At 36.8% G+C, this 25,592-nt stretch overlaps 6 protein-coding genes across 7 annotated transcripts; 1 reads left to right on the forward strand and 5 right to left on the reverse strand.

The window, feature by feature from the left end:
- Positions 1–357: 357 nt before the first annotated feature.
- On the forward strand, positions 358–4,340 carry LOC103429659 (protein SRG1-like). The gene is made up of 4 exons (XM_008367791.4): positions 358–660; positions 1,009–1,253; positions 1,472–1,796; positions 3,776–4,340. Exons 1-4 carry the CDS (start codon positions 388–390, stop codon positions 4,028–4,030), a joined length of 1,098 nt encoding a protein of 365 aa, XP_008366013.4. The 5' UTR covers positions 358–387; the 3' UTR covers positions 4,031–4,340.
- Positions 4,341–6,351: 2,011 nt separating this feature from the next.
- LOC103429657 (eukaryotic translation initiation factor 4E-1-like) lies at positions 6,352–9,141 on the reverse strand. The gene is made up of 5 exons (XM_008367790.4): positions 8,706–9,141; positions 7,583–7,748; positions 7,321–7,446; positions 6,737–6,802; positions 6,352–6,630 (listed from the first exon to the last, which is right to left on the reverse strand). The coding sequence occupies exons 1-5, from the start codon at positions 8,999–9,001 to the stop codon at positions 6,580–6,582; spliced, it is 705 nt and encodes a 234-aa protein (XP_008366012.3). The 5' UTR covers positions 9,002–9,141; the 3' UTR covers positions 6,352–6,579.
- A 1,028-nt stretch (positions 9,142–10,169) lies between these two features.
- LOC103412406 (eukaryotic translation initiation factor 4E-1-like) lies at positions 10,170–12,730 on the reverse strand. Its single transcript, XM_029110278.2, has 5 exons — positions 12,278–12,730; positions 11,467–11,632; positions 11,237–11,362; positions 10,652–10,717; positions 10,170–10,545 (listed from the first exon to the last, which is right to left on the reverse strand). Exons 1-5 carry the CDS (start codon positions 12,571–12,573, stop codon positions 10,495–10,497), a joined length of 705 nt encoding a protein of 234 aa, XP_028966111.2. The 5' UTR covers positions 12,574–12,730; the 3' UTR covers positions 10,170–10,494.
- Positions 12,731–13,899: 1,169 nt separating this feature from the next.
- On the reverse strand, positions 13,900–17,082 carry LOC139188324 (uncharacterized). Its single transcript, XM_070805593.1, has 4 exons — positions 15,570–17,082; positions 15,353–15,483; positions 15,210–15,285; positions 13,900–15,126 (listed from the first exon to the last, which is right to left on the reverse strand). The coding sequence occupies exons 1-4, from the start codon at positions 16,954–16,956 to the stop codon at positions 13,967–13,969; spliced, it is 2,754 nt and encodes a 917-aa protein (XP_070661694.1). The 5' UTR covers positions 16,957–17,082; the 3' UTR covers positions 13,900–13,966.
- Positions 17,083–18,681: 1,599 nt separating this feature from the next.
- On the reverse strand, positions 18,682–19,326 carry LOC139188710 (uncharacterized). Its single transcript, XM_070806392.1, has 2 exons — positions 18,940–19,326; positions 18,682–18,702 (listed from the first exon to the last, which is right to left on the reverse strand). Exons 1-2 carry the CDS (start codon positions 19,324–19,326, stop codon positions 18,682–18,684), a joined length of 408 nt encoding a protein of 135 aa, XP_070662493.1.
- Positions 19,327–20,059: 733 nt separating this feature from the next.
- On the reverse strand, positions 20,060–24,051 carry LOC103429660 (transcription factor GTE12-like). Of its 2 annotated transcripts, none has more exons than XM_008367792.4 (10): positions 23,780–24,051; positions 22,356–23,259; positions 21,932–22,136; positions 21,790–21,854; positions 21,639–21,699; positions 21,464–21,547; positions 21,238–21,359; positions 21,037–21,103; positions 20,591–20,712; positions 20,060–20,495 (listed from the first exon to the last, which is right to left on the reverse strand). In XM_008367792.4, exons 2-10 carry the CDS (start codon positions 23,106–23,108, stop codon positions 20,253–20,255), a joined length of 1,722 nt encoding a protein of 573 aa, XP_008366014.3. In that variant the 5' UTR covers positions 23,109–23,259; positions 23,780–24,051; the 3' UTR covers positions 20,060–20,252. The 2 variants fall into 2 exon arrangements, with proteins under 2 accessions (XP_008366014.3, XP_008366015.3); XM_008367793.4 differs by having other exon boundaries at positions 22,389–23,259; positions 23,780–24,027.
- Between the last annotated feature and the right edge of the window lie 1,541 nt (positions 24,052–25,592).

Raw genomic sequence — 25,592 nt, forward strand, 5'->3', positions numbered from 1 at the left:
CTGAATTACTCATCGAAAAGATAGCAAATGTATGTTTTGTGGCCAACAGAGAGATAAAAGAATTTGAGCTTGAGACCACTCATATCACAAGACTAAGAACTAATTAGTAATTACAATATTTCTCTGTTCCAAATTGGTAAAATCACCAAGGAAAAGTTACAATATTTTAGTACATTAACGACGTCGGCCTTCCAGAAACTTCAGATAGAAACATTAGCCGAAAAAACACAATTATTTGGACCAGGTAAAGGGAACGACACTTTAATTCCACTACTATGCCCTAGTTTTTCCTCTCTCAATATTTACAGTTTTTGCCATACGTTTTAGCCTATATAAACAGCAATATATAACTTTGTGGTGTATATACACTTGAATTGTAGGAAAAAAATGGCACTATCGCAGCTCCCAGCAGGCTCTCAAAGCTCTAATTCGCTATTCAGCGTACTAGAGATCGCCAAAGAGCCCTTAACCTCAGTCCCACAATGTTACGTGCGTTTGGAACAAGAGCCAACTCCATCTGAACTCTCTGATAGTCATAAGGGCACCTTCCCTTCTATCCCTACTATCGATATGACGAAATTTGTTAACGGAGAAACCTCCGACTTTGCAAGTCAACTAGAAAAACTGCACTCAACTTGCAAAGATTGGGGCATTTTTCAGGTCTAATACTGATCTCTCAAATTTATTGAACTCAAATACTTTTTTCCTAATGTAGACACGGATTAGTATACTGCACTTAAATATATCAAATATATATATGTGTGTGTGTGTGTGTGTGTGTGTGTCCTCAAGACAAGCTAGTATTATTTGGAATTACATGAATTTAATATCCGATGAACTAAATAAATATGAAACATTTCAAGTTAAGCATAGCTAGTTAGATATATTGTCTTGTTTTATAGGGCCTTTATCTTTTTTCTTTCTATTATATGTCTACAATTTATCAAAATAAAGTTGGAGAAAAGTAACACATAACCTTGATATTGTTCTTTTTTTATTTATTTACAGTTGGTGAACCATGGAGTTAGCCCTATGCTGTTAGAGAAGCTGAAACATGAGGTTCAAGTTTTCTTTAAGCTTCCCTTGGAAGAGAAAATGAAATATACAATAAGATCAGGTGATTTTGAAGGGTATGGAAACATAGTCAAGACCAAAGACCAAAAGCTTGACTGGGGTGATAGGTTCTATATGATAACCAACCCTGTTCATCGAAGAAATCCGTACCTCTTCGCGGAGCTCCCTTCTTCCCTCAGGTCCTTTCTCTGATAAATCTTAAGCACCTGTTTAATAACCATTTTCAGTTTTCATTTTTTAATTTTCAAAAAAAGTGAAACGAAAGCTGAAAACTAAAATAAAAATGGTTGTGAAACGACCCTAAACTTGTATACAATTGTTTTCTCACGTATTCAAACACATGCGCACCCAGTTTTTATGATTTTTTAAATTGACATGTTTTCTTGGTATATACTAGGAATACCTTGGAGTCATACTTTATGGAATTGGATCAACTTGCTATGAGACTTCTTGGGTTTATGGCGAAGGCTCTGAAAATAGAGATGAGTGAGATAGAGGAGTTGTTTGATAAAGAAGGGATGCAATCAGTGAGGATGACATACTATCCTCCATGTCCACAACCAGAGCTGGTTGTAGGGCTCACACCTCACTCAGATGCAACTGGGATCACCATCCTCAACCAGCTTAATGGAGACGGTCTCCAAATTAAAAAAGACGGGGTTTGGATGCCTGTAAAATTCCATAAAGATGCTTTTGTGGTGAATGTAGGGGACATCTTTGAGGTTCGTCTTATATATTCAATTAATCCTATACTTATCACATTTTTCACATTACATTTGTACCACATCTATAATAAAGGATGTGGTAAAAGTAGCATTTTTGTATATATTCTTCTTTCCTCACCCTTCTTTTCTGCCCTATATATTCAACCAAAAAGTAATAAAAAGATGATAAATGAAAAAGAAAAAGACTACTAAAGCTAACAAACGTGGGATTTTGAATCTCTATACATTCATGTTGGAGTTAACGAAATGAAGTTGTCTATTATTTTAGTATGTACAAGTACTCGGTGCGGTGTACATATTTGGTCTTTGAATTTTATTCAACAACCTAACTTAATGAAGGAGAATTGTCAGATCAAATTCAACAGTTAAATATGTGTATATATTTTGATACTAAAAAACATCGGTGAAACTAGGGCATAAATCAGGATATAAGCCGGCTGAATGAAAAGTTGAGATTTGCATGTACTAGCTTTATCAATATTATTGAATTGGTATGTAGAATGAACAAACCACCGTACGTGGAACATTTTATCAGTGGTTTGAAACTGTTGAGTTCAATCAATTAACAATAAAATAAAAACTTTAATCTATCATATTACTATAGTAGTAGGACAATACTTGGGTTCACGTCATAGCTTAAACCGTTCTTCTTTCGATGGCAACATGTAATCAATGACGGAGCCACTTTAAGGCCATTGTCCTGAATTTTTTTCTTATAAACCTCTACTACCATTGATCAATTTTTTAATACCACTTTTAACTTGAATTTGTTTTGTATTGGTTAGTCAAATTAACTTTATCCAAAAAATATAAAGCCTTAATTTTTAAGAAAACTAATGAAAATGATTTGAAAACTTTGAGTTTTAACGATAAGGTCGAAATAAAGGGTAAAGTAAATAGTACTAGGATTGAATTTTTAGTGTAAAAATGTAGTTTTTCGTTAAACTGAACAGTACCGTGAGCTTTTCGTTAAAACTCCCTTAATTTTTTACATCATGAGTTCAAAACTACAATTCTATAATGATATTAGTTGATCATATTCTCTGTTTTTTGCCTATATAAAATAATTTTCCTTTGCTTGCAGACTATTATTTTGATTAATTTCTCATTTTTCTCTATTATATCATTTATGAAATCAAGAAGAGAAAAAGTTTGTTTATGTCAAAAAAAAAAAGAAAAAAAAAAACCTTCCAAATTCTCTTATGCCTTATGTTTTTACAAAGGAATGCTTGGTCACTCACATTCGAATTTAATATCAAGAATGAACAATAAATGGATGTGCTTTTAATGTTTTATTCTCAACCCTTGATATCAAGTTCAACTGTTGGTCATCAAGTAACTAAAAGAACAAGACTACATTTCTATATGTATTATGCCCATTTTAGTCTGAAGTGTGCCCCCCTTAACAGGAATTTTTGGCTCCACCACTGCATATAATTGTTTCACCGTATAACTGCCACGTTGTTACTGAAGAAGGAATAACTCTTATATGTACTAAGGGGCCAAACTGTTTCTGTTACTTATTCATTTATGTTATCACATGTGCATTTAATTATGTGGTAATAGTATATCTTCAATCATGGAGAAAAAATTTCAGTGTGCCAAAAATATGGCCCGGTAAATCAAGTATTATAATACAAATTGTTTGAATTTTTTTTTTTAAGTATTCAACCATTTGTATTATGAGATTTAGTATACCGAGCTTTGTTCCTGGCACATAGAAAAACATCTCCAAATCATGCTAAGGAAAATGTATATTACATTTGAAGAAAAGAGAGATTAAATTAGCATAGGAATTGTTATTGACACTATCAAAATATCATCAAACACTCCTTACAAGTACATTTTTCTTTCTAAAAATAGAAAGTTTGACGTACACATAAAATTCTTGAAGTGCAAATAATAGTTCCCTTAATTTATTTTAAGTACTATAATTTCTCTTGAACTTGAAATTAAAGGTGTGTAAATGTATGCAGATGCTGAGCAACGGAGTGTACAAAAGCATTGAACACAGGGTAATGGTGAATTCCGAGAAGGAAAGGGTGTCGGTTGCGATGTTCTTCGTCCCTAAATATGAGGCAGAGATTGGGCCACTCAGAAGCTTGGTATCCCCCCAAAACCCACCACTGTTCAAAAGGATTGGGACGGAAAAGTACTTGAACGATTTCTTCTCCCGCCGTAGGCTTGATGGAAAATCGTATTTGGAGCAGATGAAAATCCAAAATGTTTGACTAATGGCTGATCGATCCTATCGATTAGTCATCCATCAAGATATATAGTACTATAAGTTTCCTAAAAAAAAGATATATAGTACTATATGGTGTGACAATAATTAAAGTTGTGCATGTACATTGTATATGCATATGCTTTTCCAAATGAGTGGGGTATTTGATTATATAGTGCCTACATTTCGTATGTTTCAAGCATGCATGCATGTTATAGCTCCTATTTGGTATGTTGTGTAAATATATGCTTTTGTAAAATTGAAAAAGGAAATAAAATGTGTTTTGTTTTTAGTGATGACTATTGTTCATCATACAATAGTAGGAGGCTTGATGGAAAATCGTATTTGGAGCAGATGAAAGTCCAAAATGTTTGACTAATGGCCGATCGATCCTATTGATTAGTCATTCATCAAGATATATAGTACTATATGGTGTGACAATAATTAAAGTTGTGCAATGTATATTGTATATGCATATGCTTTTCCAAATGAGTGGGGTATTTGATTTTATAGTGCCTACATTTCCTATGTTCCAAGCAGTGGCGAAGTTACGTGAGGGCGAGGAGTGGCGGCCGCCACTCCCTTCGCCGGAAAACATGCCTAGGAGCGCTAGTTCAGCCCCTCCGCTCTCGTTGAAATCAAGGGTCAGGTACTGGTTCGGTCGGGATTTGCAGATGAAGGAGTCAGATTTTTAGAGGAAGGGTGATGAGGGAGAAGGTTGGGTGGAGGGAACGAGGGCGTCGGATTTTCAGTAGCTGCGATGTTCTGGCTTTCTACAAACCAGAAGCAGAGAAGAAGACGATAATTTCTATTAAAAAAGCATCCTAAGTCACGTGCTATGTTTTTAAGTAAAATAATAAGCATTGATGTGTTGTACACCACTTAGATCACGTGGGAGGCAAATAGCCTCACCATTTTTTATTTAAAAAACAAAAAGGCTCGACTTTCTAAGAACCACCCCACCCATTAACTCCCTAATCCTCCATTTCCTAAATTCCACTCCACCCAACCGAAGTCCACCATCAGCAGCACACCACCAATTTCTTCCTCAAACTTCACGTACCTATCGACACTTCAAGATCAACTTAATTAGGCATTTCATGATCAATTTGATATTTATATTTATTCTATGTGTTTGAGAAATAACTTTTCTTAATTGCAAGGAATTAATGATCTTATTAAAAAATGATGGAAAAGGGTTACACTAAATTGTTGTTTGTATAAAGATTATGAATAAAAAGTTGTAATTTATTGTTTAATATTTCAATGGTATTTTCATCTATCTTTTTTATAGCTTGAATATTAGAACCACCTAATATTAAAATCATGGATCCGTCACAACTTGGAGGAGAAGGCTGCGATGGGATCGATGAAGGGCTACGAGTTTTTTAGAATCTAATCCTAACCAATTTAAGCTTCTTACATAGCTTTGATATTACAGCTTACAACCGTTTTGGTGAAGAGACAGTTTTCTGTTATGAATATTGACTCAAAACTTTGCGCTCTCCAATGTGAAAGCAACCACTTCGATTGAACCTTGCACTCTTTTGAATTTCGCCCCTCCCCTTGGCAAATCCTGGCTTCGCCACTGGTTCCAAGCATGCACGCATGTTATAGCTCCTATTTGGTATGTTGTGTATAATATATGCTTTTGTAAAATTCATAAAGGAAATAAAATATGTGTTGTTTTTAGCGATGAGTATTATTCATACAACAGAACTAGCACTCAAGCGCCAATTAAGTTGTAACTTAATACGGTGTTATTTACTAGTTTATTCTTGCTTAACAATATTTTTCATCGACCATTAATTTTTAGGTTATCACTAAATGATCATTCTTGCAAAACTTCATTGAAATTAGAAGACGTTTAGTTATCAAATTATGAAATGCTCGTAATAATAACTCAAGGGCTAGATGATTTTCGATTCGAGTGAATATTTGCTGAATGATACATAAATTAATAAAGAACTAAGGAACGGTTTGGATCATGAGATTACTTTATGAAGCTGACTCAAAGAAATGGTTTGGACCGTATTAATTAGTTACTAATCAATTAGCGCTTGACTACCATCTTATAATTTTTTTGATATTTTCTTTTCTAGTATACCTCTTAGTGGGTGTTAGGGGTTTGTAAATTTGTTTTTTAACGTTTACGAGAGGCTCCTCCTCACATAAAACCTTGACTGTCATTGCACATTTTTGTACAAAACGAAACCCACGTAAAGTACAAAACGAAACCCAGCGCGACTTCGACTTCAAGTACATCCACTTCTTCGTGTACGTTAGTTATGTGAAGGTTGTTTGGACTTCAGGATGCAAGCAGAACAATTTGTAGGAGGTAAACAACTCAACGAACTGAGTCATATCGGAATCATCCATCGTACTACATTCACATCTTAAACTGAAAATTTGAAGTCGAGTCTAAAATCTGTAATCATAAACATACGAGGCCGGCAGAGAGCAAACATTAGTCAGAAGTTACTCTGCATGCTAGCATAGATTGCTGTTGTTGCAGTTGGAAAGCATTAAGCACTACCAAGAACAGTACTACACACATCAGGCTATGTATTTATTCTTGGCACCTCTCCCAAGTCTAATCGCATCCTCCTGCAAAAACCGGAGCGCATAGGGTATTATTTATTTATGAGGCCTCCAACTGAACAGGAAACTGAATAGAATAACGAACAATATACGTAAGAAACAACATCCTTACATGAAATACGAACCCAATAGTGTCATTGTAGTCCAGAAACCCCTTCCATTGTTTCCCAATGCTCACCTGCAGCAAGAAAGTGGATGTGAGACATCATTGCAACTTTCTTTACTAGAATGCAACTCACTGCTATAAATACAAATAAGTGCATGTAATTTGACGGCGCCATTTTCTCAAAGAAAGGCCTATTCCCACCCTTCGGTGTTTGGACCAGGCGATAAGTCTGGCTCAACAAATTTAAGTTATGTACAAAATAGATTCCTATAAACTATTTGGCCCAAGTGGCCAAGTAGCTACCTTCTGGCTTTATTGAAAGAGACCTTCTATTTGACTAAAGAGGAGAGCAGTTGAATCGCCAAGGGTCTTGATGGATTAGGGACAGGGAAATTGATCAACATAACGAATAATTCTTTCTTTCTTCCTAAATAGACGGGAAATCTTTCCTTCCGCTAAAGCGACAAACCCAAAATGTGATGCTGTGACGATTCTATCTAATGATACAAAGCTTTTAAAATTTTCAACTTTCATGTATGTAATGTGCCTTCGTGCATTACACAACATACAGGGCGTCAAGCAGCAATTACCTGAGCAGCTTCATTTGTTGCATTCTTGGTCCAAAGAGTTATTTTTTCTTGGCTTTTTCTGACACTGACTACTGCTCCACAGATTTCATCTCCATGATCAAACTGTTCTCCTATCATTGCTAGCAACTGGTACCAGAAAATACAAAACAATTAGAGGCCCCACAAACACACAGATATACATACAGACACACACACACACACACATATATATATATATATCAATTTACCCACCCTCAAATACCACTTTCAGTTTAGACCATACCGTATACAACCAAGGGGTATCAGATTTCCCCTTAGGATTAGTGACAGTCCAGTTTCCTCCATTAGCACACACAGGATCCTCCCACTTTGGCTCAATTTTGTTTTTGAAACAATGGAAATCGGTCCCCACAGTGAACTTGCTCGGATGACGTACATTGTTGTAAATGCTGAATGCAAAACAGATATTATGTGCAAATTTGAGTCACTATCAAGAAAAGAGGAACAGCGGCAGACGACAAGCACAACTGCTGGATAATTCGTGCAGTTCAATACAAGTAATTCTCATTACATACAGCTTTTTTAGATAACAACTTTGGATTTAGGTTTCTTTATGAAAAAGGAACCAAAGAGTTTGTCCACACATACAGTTTATTAGCTCAAAAGAAATACTACCATGCTTGCTTAAATAACATTACTTGGACCGAAAACATCCACACTGATACATATCGAAGCATCCCAAAGATCTAAGGAAACCCCTTCTAGCAATTATTTTGATGTTGTTTGTGAAATCAACACATGGATGCAGAAATAGACACATTCAATTCCCCTAATCAACTAGGAGTGAACCCAATGAAATATGACTCATTATAATGAGTCGTGTCAAATCGGGGAACCTCTAAAATATCAGTAACACGAGATGATTAATAGGACAACAGGAAATCAAGAAACAAATGCAACACCAGATTGAACACAAGATTTTAAAGGCTAACTATTTTGAAATCTCACTAATCCTGGCAGCATTCATTATTGCAAAATCATCAAGGATGCTACAGAAGAGACGCAAGCAGCCGAAATCGACACAAACACCCCAAAACATGTATCTCAAACAGAACCGAGTAACAAATTTACATAACATACAAGAAAAGAAACGAAAACATTGCGGACACTAAGAAAATGTTGGAAAACAATAGAAACCAAAATCCCGTGAGTTTCATAGTTTCCAATTTCTAGGTTTACAATCGATACAAAACCAAATCCATTTCCTTTACCAAAAAATGGCCAAATTTGTTCCATCACAAACTACAGCAAGCACATAACAAACGCAAAAGATTCAATCTTTTCTAAGTTTTCCTACCAACCAAGCAAAATTAAACCCAAAACCACAGGGAATGAAAGAAATTAACCTCCAAAACTCCTCGACGGTAGTGAAGGTGTAGATCGGGCGGATGGAGCTGCCCCAATCCTCCTGCTTGGACTTGGCGGGCTTTGCGGCAGGGCTATCGAACCAGAAGGTCCATGAGTGCTCCAGGGCGTGAGACTGCGGCGCAATTCCCTTCGAAGGCTTCGACGACTCCGAGTCTTGGTCCCCGACGATCTCTCCTTCTTCGGGCTCGTCGTCATCCTCCCTCGGCTTAGCGTTCGCCTCGGTCTTGGCCTGATCTTCTGTAGCTGAAGTCTTGGGTGCGTCTTCGACCACCATTGTTAGGGTTTGCGGAGGAGTTTCTTGCTGTCTCTTCTTTCCCGGCGTTTCTTTTGTGCCAAATGTGAAACGGTTGCGTTTTATTGTTAGAGTGATGCTAGGGCGACGTGGAAGTAGTTAAAGATTGAATTATATTTATACACTTTCTGATACTATTCATTATACTTTTAAAAATAATTCTTCATTAAAAGGAAAAAAAATTTAAACTTTTCGTTAGTTTTTCTTATTAATTAAAAGTTAATTAATGTAAATTAAATTATAATTTAAGCGTGTTTAATTTTTATTGATAATACATTACTTAGTTTACAAATTTAGTCTATTTAATATTATCTGAACATTCGATATATTTTTCTTATCTTATATCTATGTTTTGTTTTGTGACTAAATTTTAATGGTTAACACGTGTTCGATAATTAGATGATCTGCAGCTCGGTTTTCTTTCCAAATTTCTTCTAGAACTAATTTCGTGTACTTTCTTTCCGTCTCCGCGTTTCTGTTTATTTATATTTCTTAATTTTTTTTAATTTAATTAAAAAATAATTAGGTTTGAAATAAAATTATACACAATTTGGACTACCGTCCCACTAGGTCCGTCGAGCCGAGGACACATGGCAGACAGTTGTGGAACCAGAAATTTACCACATTAGAACCATAAAATAGAAGCTTCCAAAAATTGATCATTTGTTTACTTGTACTTGCCAATTTATAATTTTTCTGTAAAAATTTCATTCCAAATCAATTAATCAATACAAAAAACCTAAAAACCCCAATAAACCCCAAGATGAGAAAACTACTATATGGTTGGAGTTCCGTGATACAACCAAGTGCGATGAAGGGTGCATGATCAAACTTGAAAACAAAAGAAGCTTTGAATTAAGAGATATGAAGCCTGGATAAAAAAGGCGTTTGCGTATTTGATAAATCTTCAGCTTGTTTTGAGAATTAGTGTGCAAAACTTTTCATCTAAATGAAACAGAACAAAACTATCGCATAGGCGTAAAACGAAAATGCAAAGGGGGAATATAACATTATTGGGTCAACAGCAGCCACTACCCCATATTGGCTCCGGCACTGCCGAGGGGGGGTGCGCTGGAACTTCTTTGGTCATCCGAACCTAAGAATTTCTCCGAGGCCTAAGAGTTTCTCAGAGTCGTCACAGCCATCATAGTTCAGAGTTAAATATTATACAACTATATATATTATATACTTGTATTCAGTCAACATGTCCACTGCAGGAAAATTATTTACAACGGTCTCTCTTCCCTCTCAAACACTCATACAACACAACGAACTGAGTCATATCGGACTCGTCCATCGTACTACATTCACATCTTAAACTGATAATTTGAAGTCAAAGTTTAAAATCTGTAATTGTAAACATACGACGCCGGAAGAGAGCAAACATTGGTCAGAAGTTACTCTGCAAGCTAGCATAGATTGCTGTTGTTGCAGTTGGAAAGCATTAAGCACTACCAAGAACAGTACTACACACATCAGGCTATGTATTTATTCTTGGCACCTCTCCCAAGTCTAATCGCATCCTCCTGCAAAAACCGGAGCGCATAGGGTATTATTTATTTATGAGGCCTCCAACTTAACAGGAAACTGAATAGAATAACGAACAATATATGTAAGAAACAACATCCTTACATGAAATATGAACCCAATAGTTTCATTGTAGTCCAGAAACCCCTTCCATTGTTTCCCAATGCTCACCTGCAGCAAGAAAGTGGATGTGAGACATCATTGCAACTTTCTTTACTAGAATGCAACTCACTGCTATAAATACAAATAAGTGCATGTAATTTGACTGCGCCATATTCTCAAAGAAAGGCCTGTTTCCACCCTTCGGTGTTTGGACCAGGTGACAAGTCTGGCTCAACAAATTTAAGTTATGTACAAAATGGATTCCCATAAACTGTTTGGCCCTAGTGGCCAAGTAGCTACCTTCTGGCTTTATTGAAAGAGACCTTCTATATGATTAAAGAGGAGAGCAGTTGAATCGCTAAGGGTCTTGACAGATTTAGGGACAGGGAAATTGATCAACTTAACGAATAAGTCTTTCTTTCTTCCTAAATAAACAAGAAATCTTTCCTTCCGCTAAAGCAACAATCCCAAAATGTGATGCTGTGAAAATTCTATCTAATGATACAAAACTTTTAAAATTTTCAACTTTCATGTATGTAACGTGCCTTCGTGCAATACACACCATACAGGGAGTCAAGCAGCAATTACCTGAGCAGCTTCATTTGTTGCATTCTTGGTCCAAAGAGTTATTTTTTCTAGGCTTTTTCTGACACTGACAACTGCTCCACAGATTTCATCTCCATGATCAAACTGTTCTCCTATCATTGCTAGCAACTAGTACCAGAAAATACAAAACAATAAGAGGCCACACACACACACACACATATATATATATCAATTTACCCACCCTCAAATACCACTTTCAGTTTAGACCATACCGTATACAACCAAGAGGTATCAGATTTCCCTTTAGGATAGGTGACAGTCCACTTTCCTCCATTAGCACACACAGGATCCTCCCACTTTGGCTCAATTTTGTATTTGAAACAATGGAAATCCGTCCCCGCATTGAACTTGCTAGGATGACCTATTTTGTTGTAAATGCTGAATGCAAAACAGATATGATAAGCAAATTTGAGTCACTATCAAGAAAAGATGAAGAGCGGCAGACAGCAAGCACAACTGCTGGATAATTCGTGCAGTTCCATGCAAGTAATTCTCATTACATACAGTTTTTTTAGATAACAACTTTGGATTTAGGTTTCTTTATGAAAAAGGAACTAAGGAGTTTGTCCACACATACAGTTTATTAGCTCAAAAGAAATACTACCATGCTTGCTTAAATAACATTACTTGGACCGAAAACATCCACACTGATACATATCGAAGCATCCCAAAGATCTAAGGAAACCCCTTCTAGCAATTATTTTGATGTTGTTTGTGAAATCAACACATGGATGTAGAAAATGTTGGTAAACAATAGAAACCAAAATCTCGAACTTTAACTATGGAGAATGCAAATCATCACTCTAAATCACAGGGCAGTCCCGTGAGTTCCATAGTTTCCAATTTCTAGGTTTGCAATCGATACAAAACCAAATCCATTTCCTTTACCAAAAACTGACCAAATTTGTTCTATCACAAACTACAGCAAGCACGTAACAAACTCAAAAGATTCAATCTTTTCTCAGTTTTCCTACCAACCAAACAAAATTAAACCCAAAACCACAGGAAATGAAAGAAATTAACCTCCAGAACTCCTCGACGGTAGTGAAGGTGTAGATCGGGCGGATGGAGCTGCCCCAATCCTCCTGCTTGGACTTGACGGACTTTGCGGCAGCGCTTTTTAACCAGAAGGTCCAGGAGTGCTCCAGGGCGTGAGACTGCGGCGCAATTCCCTTCGAAGGCTTCGACGACGCCGAGTCTTGGTCGCCAACGATTTCTCCTTCTTCGGGCTCGTCGTCCTCCTCCCTCGGCTTAGCGTTCGCCTCGGTCTTGGCCTGATCTTCTGATGCTGAAGTCTTGGGTGCATCTTCGACCACCATTGTTACGGTTTGCGGAGGAGTTTCTTGCTCTCTTTTCTTTCCCGGCGTTTCTTTTGTGCCCAATGTGAAACAGTTGCCTTTTTTGGTTAGGGCAATGCTAGGGTGACATGAAAGTTGTTTCACTAATTAAGTGTTAATTAATGTAATTTGATTATTATTTAAGTGTTAATTAACGTATTTATTTTTTATTCGTCATATATTATTCAATTTGTAAATTTAATTTACAAATTTAGTCTATCTGATTAACATGGGTATATTTCTCTTATCTTATATTTATGTTTCGTCGCGTGGCTAAGTTTTCGCAGTTAACACATGTTCGATAGTCAGATGATCTGCAGCTCAGTTTTCTTTCCAAAATTCTTCCAGAACTGATTCCGTTACTTTATTTACCTCTACACATTTCTGTTTATTTATATTTCTTAATTTTTTTATATTTAATTCAAAAATAATTAGGTTTGTAATAAAATTGTTCACAATCTGAGCCGGACACAAGTCGGACAGTTGTAGAGCCAAAAACCATAAAATAGAAGCTTCCAAAAATTCATTCCAAATCATCAATCAATACAAAAACCCTAAAAACCTCAATAAATTGATGAGAAAAATACTATATGATTGGAATTCCGTGATACAACCAAGTGTGATGAAGGGTGCATGATTGAACTTGAACACATAATAAGTTTTGAATTAGGAGATATGAAGTTTGAGTGGAAAATATGTTTGCGTATTTGATAAGTATTCAGCTTGTTTGAGAATTACTCTGCTACAATTTTCTTTTCAATGAAACAGAACAGAACCAATGCATATTATCGGGCCAATACTACCAGCTAGGGCACTGCAGAGGGCGGGCGCGGCGGCCTGGGGGGTGGGGGAGGGGGGGGTGTGGAGGAACGGGGTGTGGTTTCATCTGGACTTAAGAATTTTTCCGAGACCTAAGAGTTTCTCTATGGAACACTACTCATTGAACCAACCATTTGGCCTTAAGAACATTACCGGACCAAAACGGGGGAAAGAGAGAGAGAGAGGTGTGCTGGGACCAAGGAAGAAAATATCGGTGATATCGGAAATATCGGTAGTCCGAAAACACGGAAATATCGATGGAAATATCGGTAAAATATCGATATCGATAAAAATTACATGGAAACCACGGAAATTGTAAGAAAAACTTGGAAATTTGTATTGAAACTTTGTAGGATGTTTATTTAGTCAATTATCTATTAGTTTATCACAAAAAATTGGAAGGAAATGCATTGCATGATGGATTTAACATTATCAAGTTGATTATATAGCGATCTGACAAATATTATGAGTGTAGAAAATATGTAGTAATTAATGAAAGAAGTCTAAACACACCATAATCATTTATATATAATGAATTAGTACAATATTTTACACTTTAGTACCACATAGAGTTCCTATGAGGTTCAAATTTGTCACTATCTTCATCATCTCTATGTGTAGAATGAGTGTATTGTGAAGAGTAGTTATCAAATGATAAATCCCCAAAATAGTTTTGCATGTAATTGTTAATATGCCACCCATATGGATCCGAGATTGGTTGAGGTTGTCCATAAGAAAAATCATTTGAAGATTGAGGCTGGGATTGATTCCATGAGTCGCTCGATTCCATCCCAACAGGAATGGGATATGAAGGGTAGGGAAATGGTTGGTTATGAGTATAACCATAGTTACTACTTCCCAATCCAAAAGAGTCTGAAGTTCTAGATAACGAGTCATCTTCTTGACTTGACAAAATCCCTTTGCCTCTTTCTCTGCGAGTATAGTCCTTCCCTATGGCACCAATTCCTGGTCCTGCCCGCCTACTGCCATGGTCATCATCTTGTGTTGCATGCGTGAAGTTTGCCTCACCAGTGAAGGGGCTCATATATCCGGGAGGTGGTGGTCCATAATAGTTTCCATATCCACCACCACTACCTCCAGCTCCACTACCTCCAGCTCCACTATTTCCTTCATCATTCCCACCTCCTGTGGTAGGTGAGTCTCCTGATCTTGTACTAGAGCTATCATTAGTATCAGCACGATGTTGTGGTTGTGTAGGATTGGAAAAAGGTGGAATTCCAGTGTTGCTTGGCATTGGGTGCAAAAGTTCTTCGAAAGAGTCAGCGCTGCTAGATCCCACCTCCTCCTCTAATACTCTTTCTACATTTATCCCTTCATTACGTGCTTCTTCAGCAACTCTGGGAGCTGGGTTGCCTTCATCATCATCTAAATGAAGAGGTCTAATCCATTGAAAAAGTTGGTTACCCTCCGTATCATCATCTTCACCAACAATATCAAACACATCTAGTGGGTCACCACGGTCGACATGATCGATTTCTGCTTCCTTATCTCGAATTTGAAGCTTCATGTTGTAGTAGCAATAAACTAATTTTTCCAAGCTACTATGAGCCAACTTATTTCTTTGCTTTGTATGGATGAGTGCAAATGTGCTCCAATTTCTTTCACAAGCTGATGAGGAAGCTGTTTGTGATAATACTTTTATTGCTAACTTTCTCACAGTTGGTGCATCGGTCCCATACATGATCCACCATTCAGCTACAATGAAAAATAATGTTGATAAGCCTAATAACTCCAACAAATTCTATTATAAACTTATAGTGAAATATGTTTATACTCACTAGGAGACATATTTGTTCGAGCAGCAACTGATGTTGGTTCTCCAAATGTTCTTCTTGCATCTTTAAACCATGTTAGCTGAATACAATAAATTGTGTTAGTTTAATCCAACAAAGTAATTATTATAATTTAAGTAATTGTGTACCTCATTTCCAAATTGGCCAACTGCTGGTGATGCAGGGTCTAATTTAGAGTATACATTATGTACAGCACGTATAAGGGTACCATCATCTCCAACACCGGGTCTGTATTGGTATCGGGGATTCAAATAATATGCTGTTCAAAGAAACACATACTCTAATAAGATAAATAATACTTATGCAACTAAAGAAATGAATTGCAAATTATGACATAATTTATACCTGCTGCATGCAAATCGTGGTATAATGTTTTATACCATCGGTCTTCAATTATTTTTACGACCCACCTTGCACCATGTTTTCTTTCCAATTCATCCTTCACTACACGCATCAACTCATATACAGCCCCCATAGTAGGATACACTTCTGTGTCAACGATCCGTAAAACTTTGTAAAGAGGTTCAAACACTTGACACACATGTTCTGTTTGACTCCAAAAAGCATGATCAAGCACTATACTTTCCACCAAACGACCTGTATTTGAGCGGCTAAAATTGTGGTTGGCCCAATCATCACTGGTGAATAGTTGCTTCAACCCTGCTTTCTTCTTGAGTAGGCTGTTTAATGCAATATAGTTGGTGGCGAATCGAGTGGTAGCTGGACGAATAATTTCTCCTCTGCAAAATTCACACATCTTTGCCAACAACCAACCGTGATTGTAAATATAATTAGTGATCGTTCTAGCTCTTTTGACCACAGTAGCAACATTCTCTCTCTTCCCCATTGCCTCAAACATAAGATCAATACAATGTGCTGCACATGATGTCCAAAACACATTATGATGCTTCATTAACTTTTTTCCAGCTTTGACAAATGCAGAACCGTTGTCGGTCACGACTTGGACAACATTATGCTCTCCCACCTCCATGATTACATCCCTCAATAATTTGTAAATATACTTGTAATTCTTTATATGGTCTGAAGCATCAACAGACTTCAAAAAAATTGTCTTGCCCTTGGAGTATACCATGAAGTTGATGATAGATAATCTGGTCGGGCCGGTCCATCCGTCACACATGATTGTGCAACCATTAGTTTCCCACTTTGACCTCAACTTGTTAACATACTCGCCAATGTCTTTATACTCCATATCCAAATATTTGTTTCTTATCTCATAGGGAGTGGGAGGTTGTACTCCAACACCGGCCTGTTGACATCCCACTACCATATTTTTGAAATGATGTGATGAAGCCTTCGCAGCAGGGACATTTTCATAGATAAAGAACTTGCTAATTAGACGCCTCATTCCCTCCTTCACATTACCTCCCTTGAAATAACTCCAAACACTCTTTTGACGTGCGTTGGATGACTTATATAAACTTGGGGCTATTGGTGGTGTTGGTTGTGATTCTCTAAGACTACCTCCCCGTCTCATTTGTGCACCACCACTTGTCCCGGAACCTTGTCCCCTATTAGGAATTTTATGAAGGTGTTCTATTTCCCATGCTGACTGTTTGGAGGCACGTAATGCTTGTTTCAAACTGCGTCGTTCTTCAGGTCCCATGTCATCATCACATTCGTCCTCATCGTCATCATCATCACTGTCAACCGCTTGGCCATAGACTTCTCCCCGTAGCCCAGCTCGAATATTTTCCATTCCTTGTGTCATCTTTTCCTTCTGCTGTTTTTTATTTTTTTAATAATGTGCTGATGAATGCCTTCACTTCTGGGGGGACATTATCGCATCGTTGGACATTTTTTTATGGATCTAATCCACTAAGATGGTACTTAAGTCGTGTCACTCCACCACTCTTCATTACCCGACCACAATATTTGCAAATTGTGCCATGTTTGTTTCCGTCTATTGGGTCACCATGTTCCCAAGCTGGATCACGTTTACTAGCTCCACTAGACATCTTAAACGTACCTACATTTAATTTGATAAAACCTAATATTAATGAATAATAATCCAATTTGATAAAAAAATAATCACTGATGAATAATAATCCAATTTGATAATAATCCAATTTAATGAATAATCCAATTTGATAATAATAATAAAAAACCTAATATTAATGAATAATAATCCAAATTGATAAAAAAATAATCCTAATATAAAACATAGTGATGAATAATATTCCAATTTGAGAATAAAAAAAAACCTAATATTAATGAATAATAATCCAATTTGATAAAAAAAATTAATCCTAATATAAAACATAGTGATGAATAATAATCTAATATAATGAATAATCCAATTTGATAATAATCCAATTTAATGAATAATCCAATTTGAGAATAATAAAAAACCTAATATTAATGAATAATAATCCAATTTGATAAAAAAAATAATCCTAATATAAAACATAGTGATGAATAATAATCTAATTTAATGAATAATCTAATTTGAGAATAACAATAATATAAATATAAGTTAGGAAGGGCTTAATAAAAAGTTGTACACATGCTTTCTAATCTAACCTCCGACCAGGCTAACTAATATATTTCATATTAAATTCACAAACATGCAACTGAGATCCCCATGTTCTATTTTACTTTTTATTTTATTTTTTTGGTCTTAACTTAATATGAATGAATAATAAAAAACCTAATATTAATGAATAATAATCCAAATTGAAAAAAAATTAATCCTAATATAAAACATAGTGATGAATAATAATCCAATTTGATAATAATCCAATTTAATAATAATCCAATTTAATGAATAGTCCAATTTGATAATAAGTCAATTTAATGAATAATCCAATTTAATGATTAATACTCCAATTTAACAATAATCCAATTTATTTGTTATTGTATAAATTACAATAATATAAATATAAGTTTGTAAACTTACCTTAAATATGGAACCCTTTGTGTTCAAGCTTTGGAATAGATCTGGAATGGCTTTGAAAATGGTAAGGGAAATAAAATAATAAATAACATTAAACACATTAAAATAATCCTAGGGAATAATTATACAACATTACTTAATTACTTAAAAAAAATTAACATGTAATTGTTAACATTACTTAATTACCTACAAAAATTAACATGCAAGTATTAATTAGTTAAAAAAATTAACATACGAGTCCATACAAATTTATTTGTTGTTGTATACATTACAATAATATAAATATAAATTTGTAAACTTACCTTAAATATGGAACCCTTTGTGTTCAAGCTTTGGAATGGATCTGGAATGACTTTGAAAATGGTAAGGGAAGAAGAATAAACGAAATTGCTCTAAGGGAATGCCTCTGATACTCTAACTCTCATAAGGTTTTGCACATCCTCTGAGGGAATATAAGTATATAACAGAGAGTGGAACATGGTTTTGCCTGTGAAAGCATATCACAGACTCACAGTGATACACGATTTCATTATTAAAGTTCTAATATTCGTTGTCCATTGTCTGCAATTGTAAAAAGTGATTGAAAAATTAGTGAGGTGAGTCAGATGGGGTCAATCAACCACAGAGGCACACACACAGACATGCTATTATTCATTGTCCATTGTCTACAAATGTAAAAAGTGATTGAATAATTCATGAGGTGAGTCAGATGGGTCACTCAATCACATAGGCACACACGCACACAGACGTGCCATCACACACGCACACAACACACGCACACATATCACACACGCATACCCTTCTCTCTCTCTCTCTCTCATTCTCGATCCTTCTCTCATCTTCTCTGAGTCGCGCCGGACCTCTCTTCTCCCCCTTCTCCATTCGACCCACACCCACACACATATCTCCCCCTTCTCCATTCGACCCACACCCACTCTCTTCTTCTCTGCCCTCGATCCTTCTCTCTTCTTCCTGCCCTCGATCCTGCCCTCGATCCTTCTCTCTTCTCCCCCTTCTCCATTCGACCCACACCCACTCTCTTCTTCTCTGCCCTCGATCCTTCTCTCTTCTTCCTGCCCTCGATCCTGCCCTCGATCCTTCTCTCTTCTCTCCCTTCTCCATTCGACCCACACCCACTCTCTTCTTCTCTGCCCTCGATCCTTCTCTCTTCTCCCCCTTCTCCATTCGACCCACACACACACAGATCTCCCCCTTCTCCCACTCTCTCGATCCTTCGCTGCCGTTGATCGTGGGTCTGCCGAAGTCGAACATGGCTCAGTCGTCTCAGGTAAGATTCCATTGAAACCCTAACTTAGATGTGTTGAATCGTTGATGCATGCGTTGAAACCCTAACTTAGATGTGTTGAATCGTTGATGCATGCGTGAAATTTGAGGCTTATATGTGAAATTTAAGTTAAATTTCGTGTTTTTGCAAGGTTTTTGGGACGAAATGGGCTCGGGAACAGGCACACCATCTCCGGCGTTCTTCTCCGGCGTTTTTGGGACGAAATCGGAGTCCGATTGCATTGTATTGCCGACATTTCTCGATATTTCCAAAATATCGCGATATTTGGCCGAAAACCCCACGGAAACCGGTTTAAATATCGCCGACCCAAAAAATCGATATTATCGGCGAAATATCGCCGATAATATCGATATTTAAATCTGTGGCTGGGACTTCCTTGGTCATCTGGACCTAAGAATTTTTCCAAGACCTATGGGACTTCCTTGGTCATCCGGACCTAAAACAATATCCGGGACCTAAGAGTTTCTCCGAGTCGCCATAACCATCATTGTGAAAAGTCGAATCGAACTCTGAACTCATGGAACACTACTCATCGAACCAACCATTTGGCCAAGAACATTACCGGACCAAAACGGGGGAAGAGAGAGAGAGACAGAGATACAGAGAGAGAGATGGGGAACAATTTCTTTTCGTTCTTTAAGATAGAGAACTATATATATTATATACTTGTATTCAGTCAACATGTCCACAACTGGAAAATTATTTACAACGGTCTCTCTTCCCTCTCAACACTCATACAACACAAACCCCAGTTGGAAAAATAGCGCACGAACAATTTAGCCGGACTGAGCGAAACCAACGTGTATCAAACAATCTCTCCTTCCTCCCCATCCTCGTACAGCATTGATTCATCATCGTTGTCGTCTCCTGAATATTCAGGCTTTACAAATAGACCTAGCTGCTCCAAAGGTGATGGGGGATGTGATCCACCGAAACCCCCCGACCCACGATTAAAGTTGAGAATAGGAGCAAATACGGATAACCCTGTAAATCTTCCAAGTTCCTCTAGGATCTTCAAGCTTGTCTCAACCTCAACTGTTCGCTTCATCTTGACAAGAGATTATATTAAATTAAGACCACAAAGGCGAAATAAGACACCACATTCATGCAAGAACCCAAAAAAACTTTAAAACAAAGGTCAACCTTCTCTAGTGCATTTCGAGCTTCTTTTCTTTTTCTTTCCCGTTGCTGCTTCAACTCATTCTCGGCTCTCATTCGTGTGGCAGCTTCAGCAGTTCTTATTTCAGCTTCGATCCTTGCTTTCTCTGCATTTATATAGTCAGCTTAAGATCGTCAATTATAGGTAGGTGGCAACAGGTTTAACGAGGAGATATTTTCTACGACTCATGTAGTGTAGCATCTTAAAAAAAAAAAAAGTAACCATATGATTATTACTAACTGAGATGTTAAAATGATTTTCCAAACAGACGGATCATCTACTTAAAACCGAGCACTTTCTCATTGGCTGCATTTGTGTAAAATAAACAATCTCCCAACCCAGAATGATGCAGCCGAATAAAGGAAGAAACAAAACTAGCATTGCTAGAAAATCAAAACTAGATTCTTTTGGCAAAAAACAAGATATTTACCTTCACGCTGCTTCCTCTCCAATCTTGCCCTTTCCTGCTGCATCTTAAGTGGATCACTTCTGTCATCCTGGATGTAAGGAGGAAACACTGGATAAGCAAACCCAAATGCTAAAAAATTATCAAACAACCTAATAAAGTGAAAATGTTCTAACACAAAATCCAACAATCTCTACATGATCTTGCTAAAAAAATGAAGCTTACATGATCTAGGAGTTTCTGCTGTTGAGCTTTCCAAATAGTGTCTGCAAAGCGGCTCTTTAGCATTGCAGCACGGAGAGCCCTTTTGGGTGACATTTGAACATCAAAATGAGAAGTGCTCCATCCTGAAAGAAATGAGAAAGATCACCAATTCAGTAAGTCCAAATATGCCAAGCTAAATAGTCAATGGTCAGACTTAAGTTTTGATATTGCTGGTGAATAAACTGACCTTCTCCAGAAGCAGAATCCAATGCTGGAGTTGTAAGCTGAGGACTGGAACATATGTTTTCCCCATCCAAAGCACTTACATCCCCTTCATATTTGCAACATCAATCTGGATCAGATCACTAAAAATAACTAACTGGTTAAATATCCTAATATAACAAGATGCTGCGTCATCTCACCATCAGATTCTGGATCTGATTTGCTCGTCTGGGATGTTGACAAGCTTTTTGCTTGACAATCCTATAATTGAATAAAAAGCTCCAATTACTGCTAAAACATAAAAGTCCTGATGAATAGTGTCAAGAATAACAGAAACATCGCCATACATACCAGTCTGGATACATTAGAATTAGACCAACCGTGCTCCCTGCCCATTGACCTTTCAGAAGATTTGTCTGAACCAAAAGAATAAAGAAATAAATCCATCGTTCAACTGGATATTATATAGCAGCAAATGAAAAGATCATCTAACCACTTAAGGACGTAAGGGTTGAGTCACTAGAATGCCTGCATTGACATGCAATGTTTCCGCATGAACCACATTTTAAGCAAACCAGGCTTGATGGCTGCTTTGCATTAATGCCTGAAGCTTGTTTATAGCCACTATCGGTGCTTGTATTTAAGTACTTCGATGACAATTTGGGCTTAGAATTCTGAGCTGTTTTAGAAAGCTCCGCCTATAAACAAAATATACATACATTACTCAGGTAGAAAAGGAAAATGCTCTTTAACAGTGTCAGTCAATAAATAATCTAAAAAATAAAAGTGTACACAGCATTCAAGCCACCATCTATTAGCTGACATGCTTAAAACTCCAATTTTATTTGTTTTTTGCAGCAATTCAGTATGCATTATTGTAAACATAAGAAAATCACAATTTCATGACTATCACTTACCTCAGCATCAGTTGCACCAACAGGGACTCTTACCTTCTCTTCGCATGGAATAGACCTCTTGACCACCAACCTATTTTGCAAGGGAGGAGTGTGGCAGGGATTCTGTCTCACACAAGTAACTTTCTTAATTTGCCCACTCGAAGATTTCCCAGATTCAACCTTTGAGCTTCCATGACTCAATTTCTCATCTAAAAGACCCCATCTCATCTCAAAAATCCTATTCAGGTTTTCTGCCATATGATGAAAAGGATTTCCAGGAGGATTATAGAGCATGGCATTAGAAAAAGTCAGCCTGACATCGCCAGCAAACTCTTCAGCGCTGAAGTACAAATCTTTCTGCAGCTTTGCTTTTACCGTGCCCAAATCCATAGGATGAGAGATGATGTGGAAGTAATCAGGGATTCTCAGCTTCACAGGATCAACTGGTTCATTGAAAGGCCAGCTTTCCTTGTTATTCATCAGTGTTTTGAGAATCGTTGAACATTGCACCTTCACTCTACGATCAATCTTCATCTTCTTCTCTTTCTGACCCTCAAGATCCCCCGAGGGTTCACGCTTCTTAAAACCCGGAAGTGAAGATTTTGACATTGAGCTGACCTCCCTGAGTGAGGCTAGGTGCCCATAGTCATGTGAGTGACTCCTAGAATAATTAGAATCAGCTTCTATTTTTTTCCCGGGATCAGCTTCAATTCTTTTGCAGGCAAATTTAATCTTCAGCTTGTTGCTCGACAGCATGGTTTTAGTGGTAATCATGGTAACGAATTGCGTGAACTCAAGATCAACAAAGCCGGAACTTCAAGTTCTTTGACAAAATTGTATGGCCTCCTAATACACAATAACACTAGGAAGACCAGTGCCCTCTCACAATAAAGGCATGAAAATCACCACCATGTGCAGTAAAAAACTGCAGAAAATCAGCGGCGAATAATTTTACGAATGTACAACAAGTGCACAGTAACTAATTATACAGTAAAACTTTGAAGAAAACAGAAACACCTAGTATGTAGATAAACCCCTCCACCTTTTTCCAAAAACTTTCAATTGAAGTCTTCAAAATTATCGAATTCAATAACTATAATTAAGGATTGTATCCAAATACTACATAAAAGTAATTTACAGAACTTCAACATCAAATTAACCAAGCATCAAACCCAAGACAAATCGGTTGACTTCCAAACTAGCCGTGAACGAATAAATCAAGTCATTGACATAATAACGCAATTATGCCCCAAATACAACATAATTACCAAACCCCCAAAAACATAAAACACCAAAAACTCGCACGCAGATTAATCCAGCCGCCGAAAAAAGAAAAACCCAGAAACGAAAAGCAACAAGGAAGAAAACCCAAATCAAAACTACAACTAAAAACGTAAAGAAACATATCGGGAAATCATGAGGCCAGGGATCGAAGAAGAACTCACCGAAATCGAGTCGAAAGCAGAGAGCAAAACAACCGAGAGATCGTGCGCCGCGGCGCGAACGAGAGGGCTTTTCAGCCCCCTCGTGGATTCCGGGATACGATGCGGGACTAGGGTTTAAGAGTGGGAGAGTGAGAGGAGGAGAGAGAAGAGGGGGGAGGGGGGTGGAGAGCGAGTGAGGTGAAATATATCGAGTGTGAGGGGTTAGGGTTTCTCTTCTCACTCGATCTCCCAAATCTCAATACAGCTAGGATTTTTATTTTTATTTTTAATTTTAAATACGCGTAGACTTGGGTTGATGGGAATCATGGGATCTTTCTGCGCGATATTTACTAGATTCACCCTTGCCATTTGGTGAAATTACCTATTTACCATTGGACTTCCCTTGTTTCGGGTGGAAAAAATTTCCGAAAATTCCGAACCGAACAAAAAAAATCTCAATCCCAAACCAAAAATTTCCCAAACCGAAATTTCTGAAATTTTCGAGATGCTATCCCGAACCGATCCTGAAATTTTGGTATGGAATTCGAGATTGGCTTCTCAATATTTCGGAAATCTCATACTGAACCGAAAATATATAATATTAATTATTATATATATATTTATACATATATATTATATATATATTTATACATATATTATATATATTACTTTTATAATTGATGCTAGTAGTTTCTAATTCATGCTCCGCAACCTGGAATGCCCTACACCTTGTATATTTTTCATGTTCTATTTGATATTCTTTTGAATTTTATTATTAATGCTGTCATGGCTGATGATTTCAGAAGACTTGATTATTTTGTCTCTCAACAGATTGCAAAAAGGGTTTAATTAATTTGAATTTTGACTCTGATAAAAACAGTCAGGCATGCTAGTTTTAGATTAAATGGTAGTGTGAATGAAATGACATTCCTAGTTCATGAATGTGTTCTTGAATTATATATTTGAACAACAATTCAAAATTTCATATTTAAATTTGGGATTCCCGATTTGTCAGGAAATCCCAAAAATATTTCGGGATTCCCGAAATTTGAATTCCCGAAAATTTGGTTTGGAATTGGTCTTCAAATTCTCGTCCCTAAAAATTTCGGTTTGGAATTCAGGATACTAGTTTCGGCATGGTATCCCATACCGAACCACCCCTAGTTTCTCATGAGTTCATACTAGGGATGAAATTTTTTGTCAAATTACCGTACCAACCGAATTGCCAACTGTATTATACTTATTTTGTGTCAATCGGTAATGGTACGGTATTGTACCAAACCAAAAATTTTTGGTACAATATTGGTATTTGATACCATTATCATAGTATTACCATACCATACTGAAAAATATAATAATATATAACTATATATATCTAATATTTCACTTTTTGAAGTTCAATGCCTCAATCTTTTACAAGTTCAATGTCTCCAAATACTTCTACATCTCAAGTTTGAAAATTTGATAAATGAATTACACTTTTTGAAGTTTGGTTCCAATTTTCAGTTGGTTTGAAACTTTAACTTTTTTTTGGATTGTGAGCTTAATTTTCATCATAAATATTGATCGCATCATTTGACTTAATATGTGTGTAAATTGTGAATAATAAATGATAGATGATTTTAGACTACAATGTATAAGATAAAGGCACCAAAAAAAAACATCAAACCCAAAAAGTGGCCCAAAACAAAGTGACAGTTACTTGCCTACCGAACTTCGGTATACCGAAAGTTTTGTAAGGTAATAGTAATAAATTTTATCAAACCAAAAGTTTGGTATAGTAATTAGTGTCAGCAGTTGTGATCGGGTGTAAATAAATTTTATCGAACCATCA

Source organism: Malus domestica, chromosome 10 (genome assembly GCF_042453785.1).
Source record: "Malus domestica chromosome 10, GDT2T_hap1".
Lineage (NCBI taxonomy): Eukaryota > Viridiplantae > Streptophyta > Magnoliopsida > Rosales > Rosaceae > Malus > Malus domestica.

Coding starts and splice junctions, on each gene's coding strand:
- LOC103412406 (XM_029110278.2), bottom strand. CDS start 12,573: ATGGTGGTCGAAGATGCACCCAAGACTTCAGCATCAGAAGATCAGGCC. Junction 11,633..12,277: donor ACCGTCGAGGAGTTCTGGAG/GTTAATTTCTTT, acceptor TTTTGCATTCAG/CATTTACAACAAAATAGGTC. Junction 10,718..11,236: donor CAACAAATGAAGCTGCTCAG/GTAATTGCTGCT, acceptor TTCTTGCTGCAG/GTGAGCATTGGGAAACAATG.
- LOC139188710 (XM_070806392.1), bottom strand. CDS start 19,326: ATGGAGAAGGGGGAGAAGAGAGAAGGATCGAGGGCAGAGAAGAAGAGA. Junction 18,703..18,939: donor AGAGAGAGAGAGAGAGAAGG/GTATGCGTGTGT, acceptor TTACAATTGCAG/ACAATGGACAACGAATATTA.
- LOC103429659 (XM_008367791.4), top strand. CDS start 388: ATGGCACTATCGCAGCTCCCAGCAGGCTCTCAAAGCTCTAATTCGCTA. Junction 661..1,008: donor AAGATTGGGGCATTTTTCAG/GTCTAATACTGA, acceptor ATTTATTTACAG/TTGGTGAACCATGGAGTTAG. Junction 1,254..1,471: donor GAGCTCCCTTCTTCCCTCAG/GTCCTTTCTCTG, acceptor GGTATATACTAG/GAATACCTTGGAGTCATACT.
- LOC103429660 (XM_008367792.4), bottom strand. CDS start 23,108: ATGATTACCACTAAAACCATGCTGTCGAGCAACAAGCTGAAGATTAAA. Junction 21,548..21,638: donor ATCAGATCCAGAATCTGATG/GTGAGATGACGC, acceptor GCAAATATGAAG/GGGATGTAAGTGCTTTGGAT. Junction 21,104..21,237: donor AGCAGAAACTCCTAGATCAT/GTAAGCTTCATT, acceptor CCTTACATCCAG/GATGACAGAAGTGATCCACT.
- LOC103429657 (XM_008367790.4), bottom strand. CDS start 9,001: ATGGTGGTCGAAGACGCACCCAAGACTTCAGCTACAGAAGATCAGGCC. Junction 7,749..8,705: donor ACCGTCGAGGAGTTTTGGAG/GTTAATTTCTTT, acceptor TTTTGCATTCAG/CATTTACAACAATGTACGTC. Junction 6,803..7,320: donor CAACAAATGAAGCTGCTCAG/GTAATTGCTGCT, acceptor TTCTTGCTGCAG/GTGAGCATTGGGAAACAATG.
- LOC139188324 (XM_070805593.1), bottom strand. CDS start 16,956: ATGACACAAGGAATGGAAAATATTCGAGCTGGGCTACGGGGAGAAGTC. Junction 15,484..15,569: donor CCACGATTTGCATGCAGCAG/GTATAAATTATG, acceptor TTCTTTGAACAG/CATATTATTTGAATCCCCGA. Junction 15,286..15,352: donor TTGGCCAATTTGGAAATGAG/GTACACAATTAC, acceptor TATTGTATTCAG/CTAACATGGTTTAAAGATGC.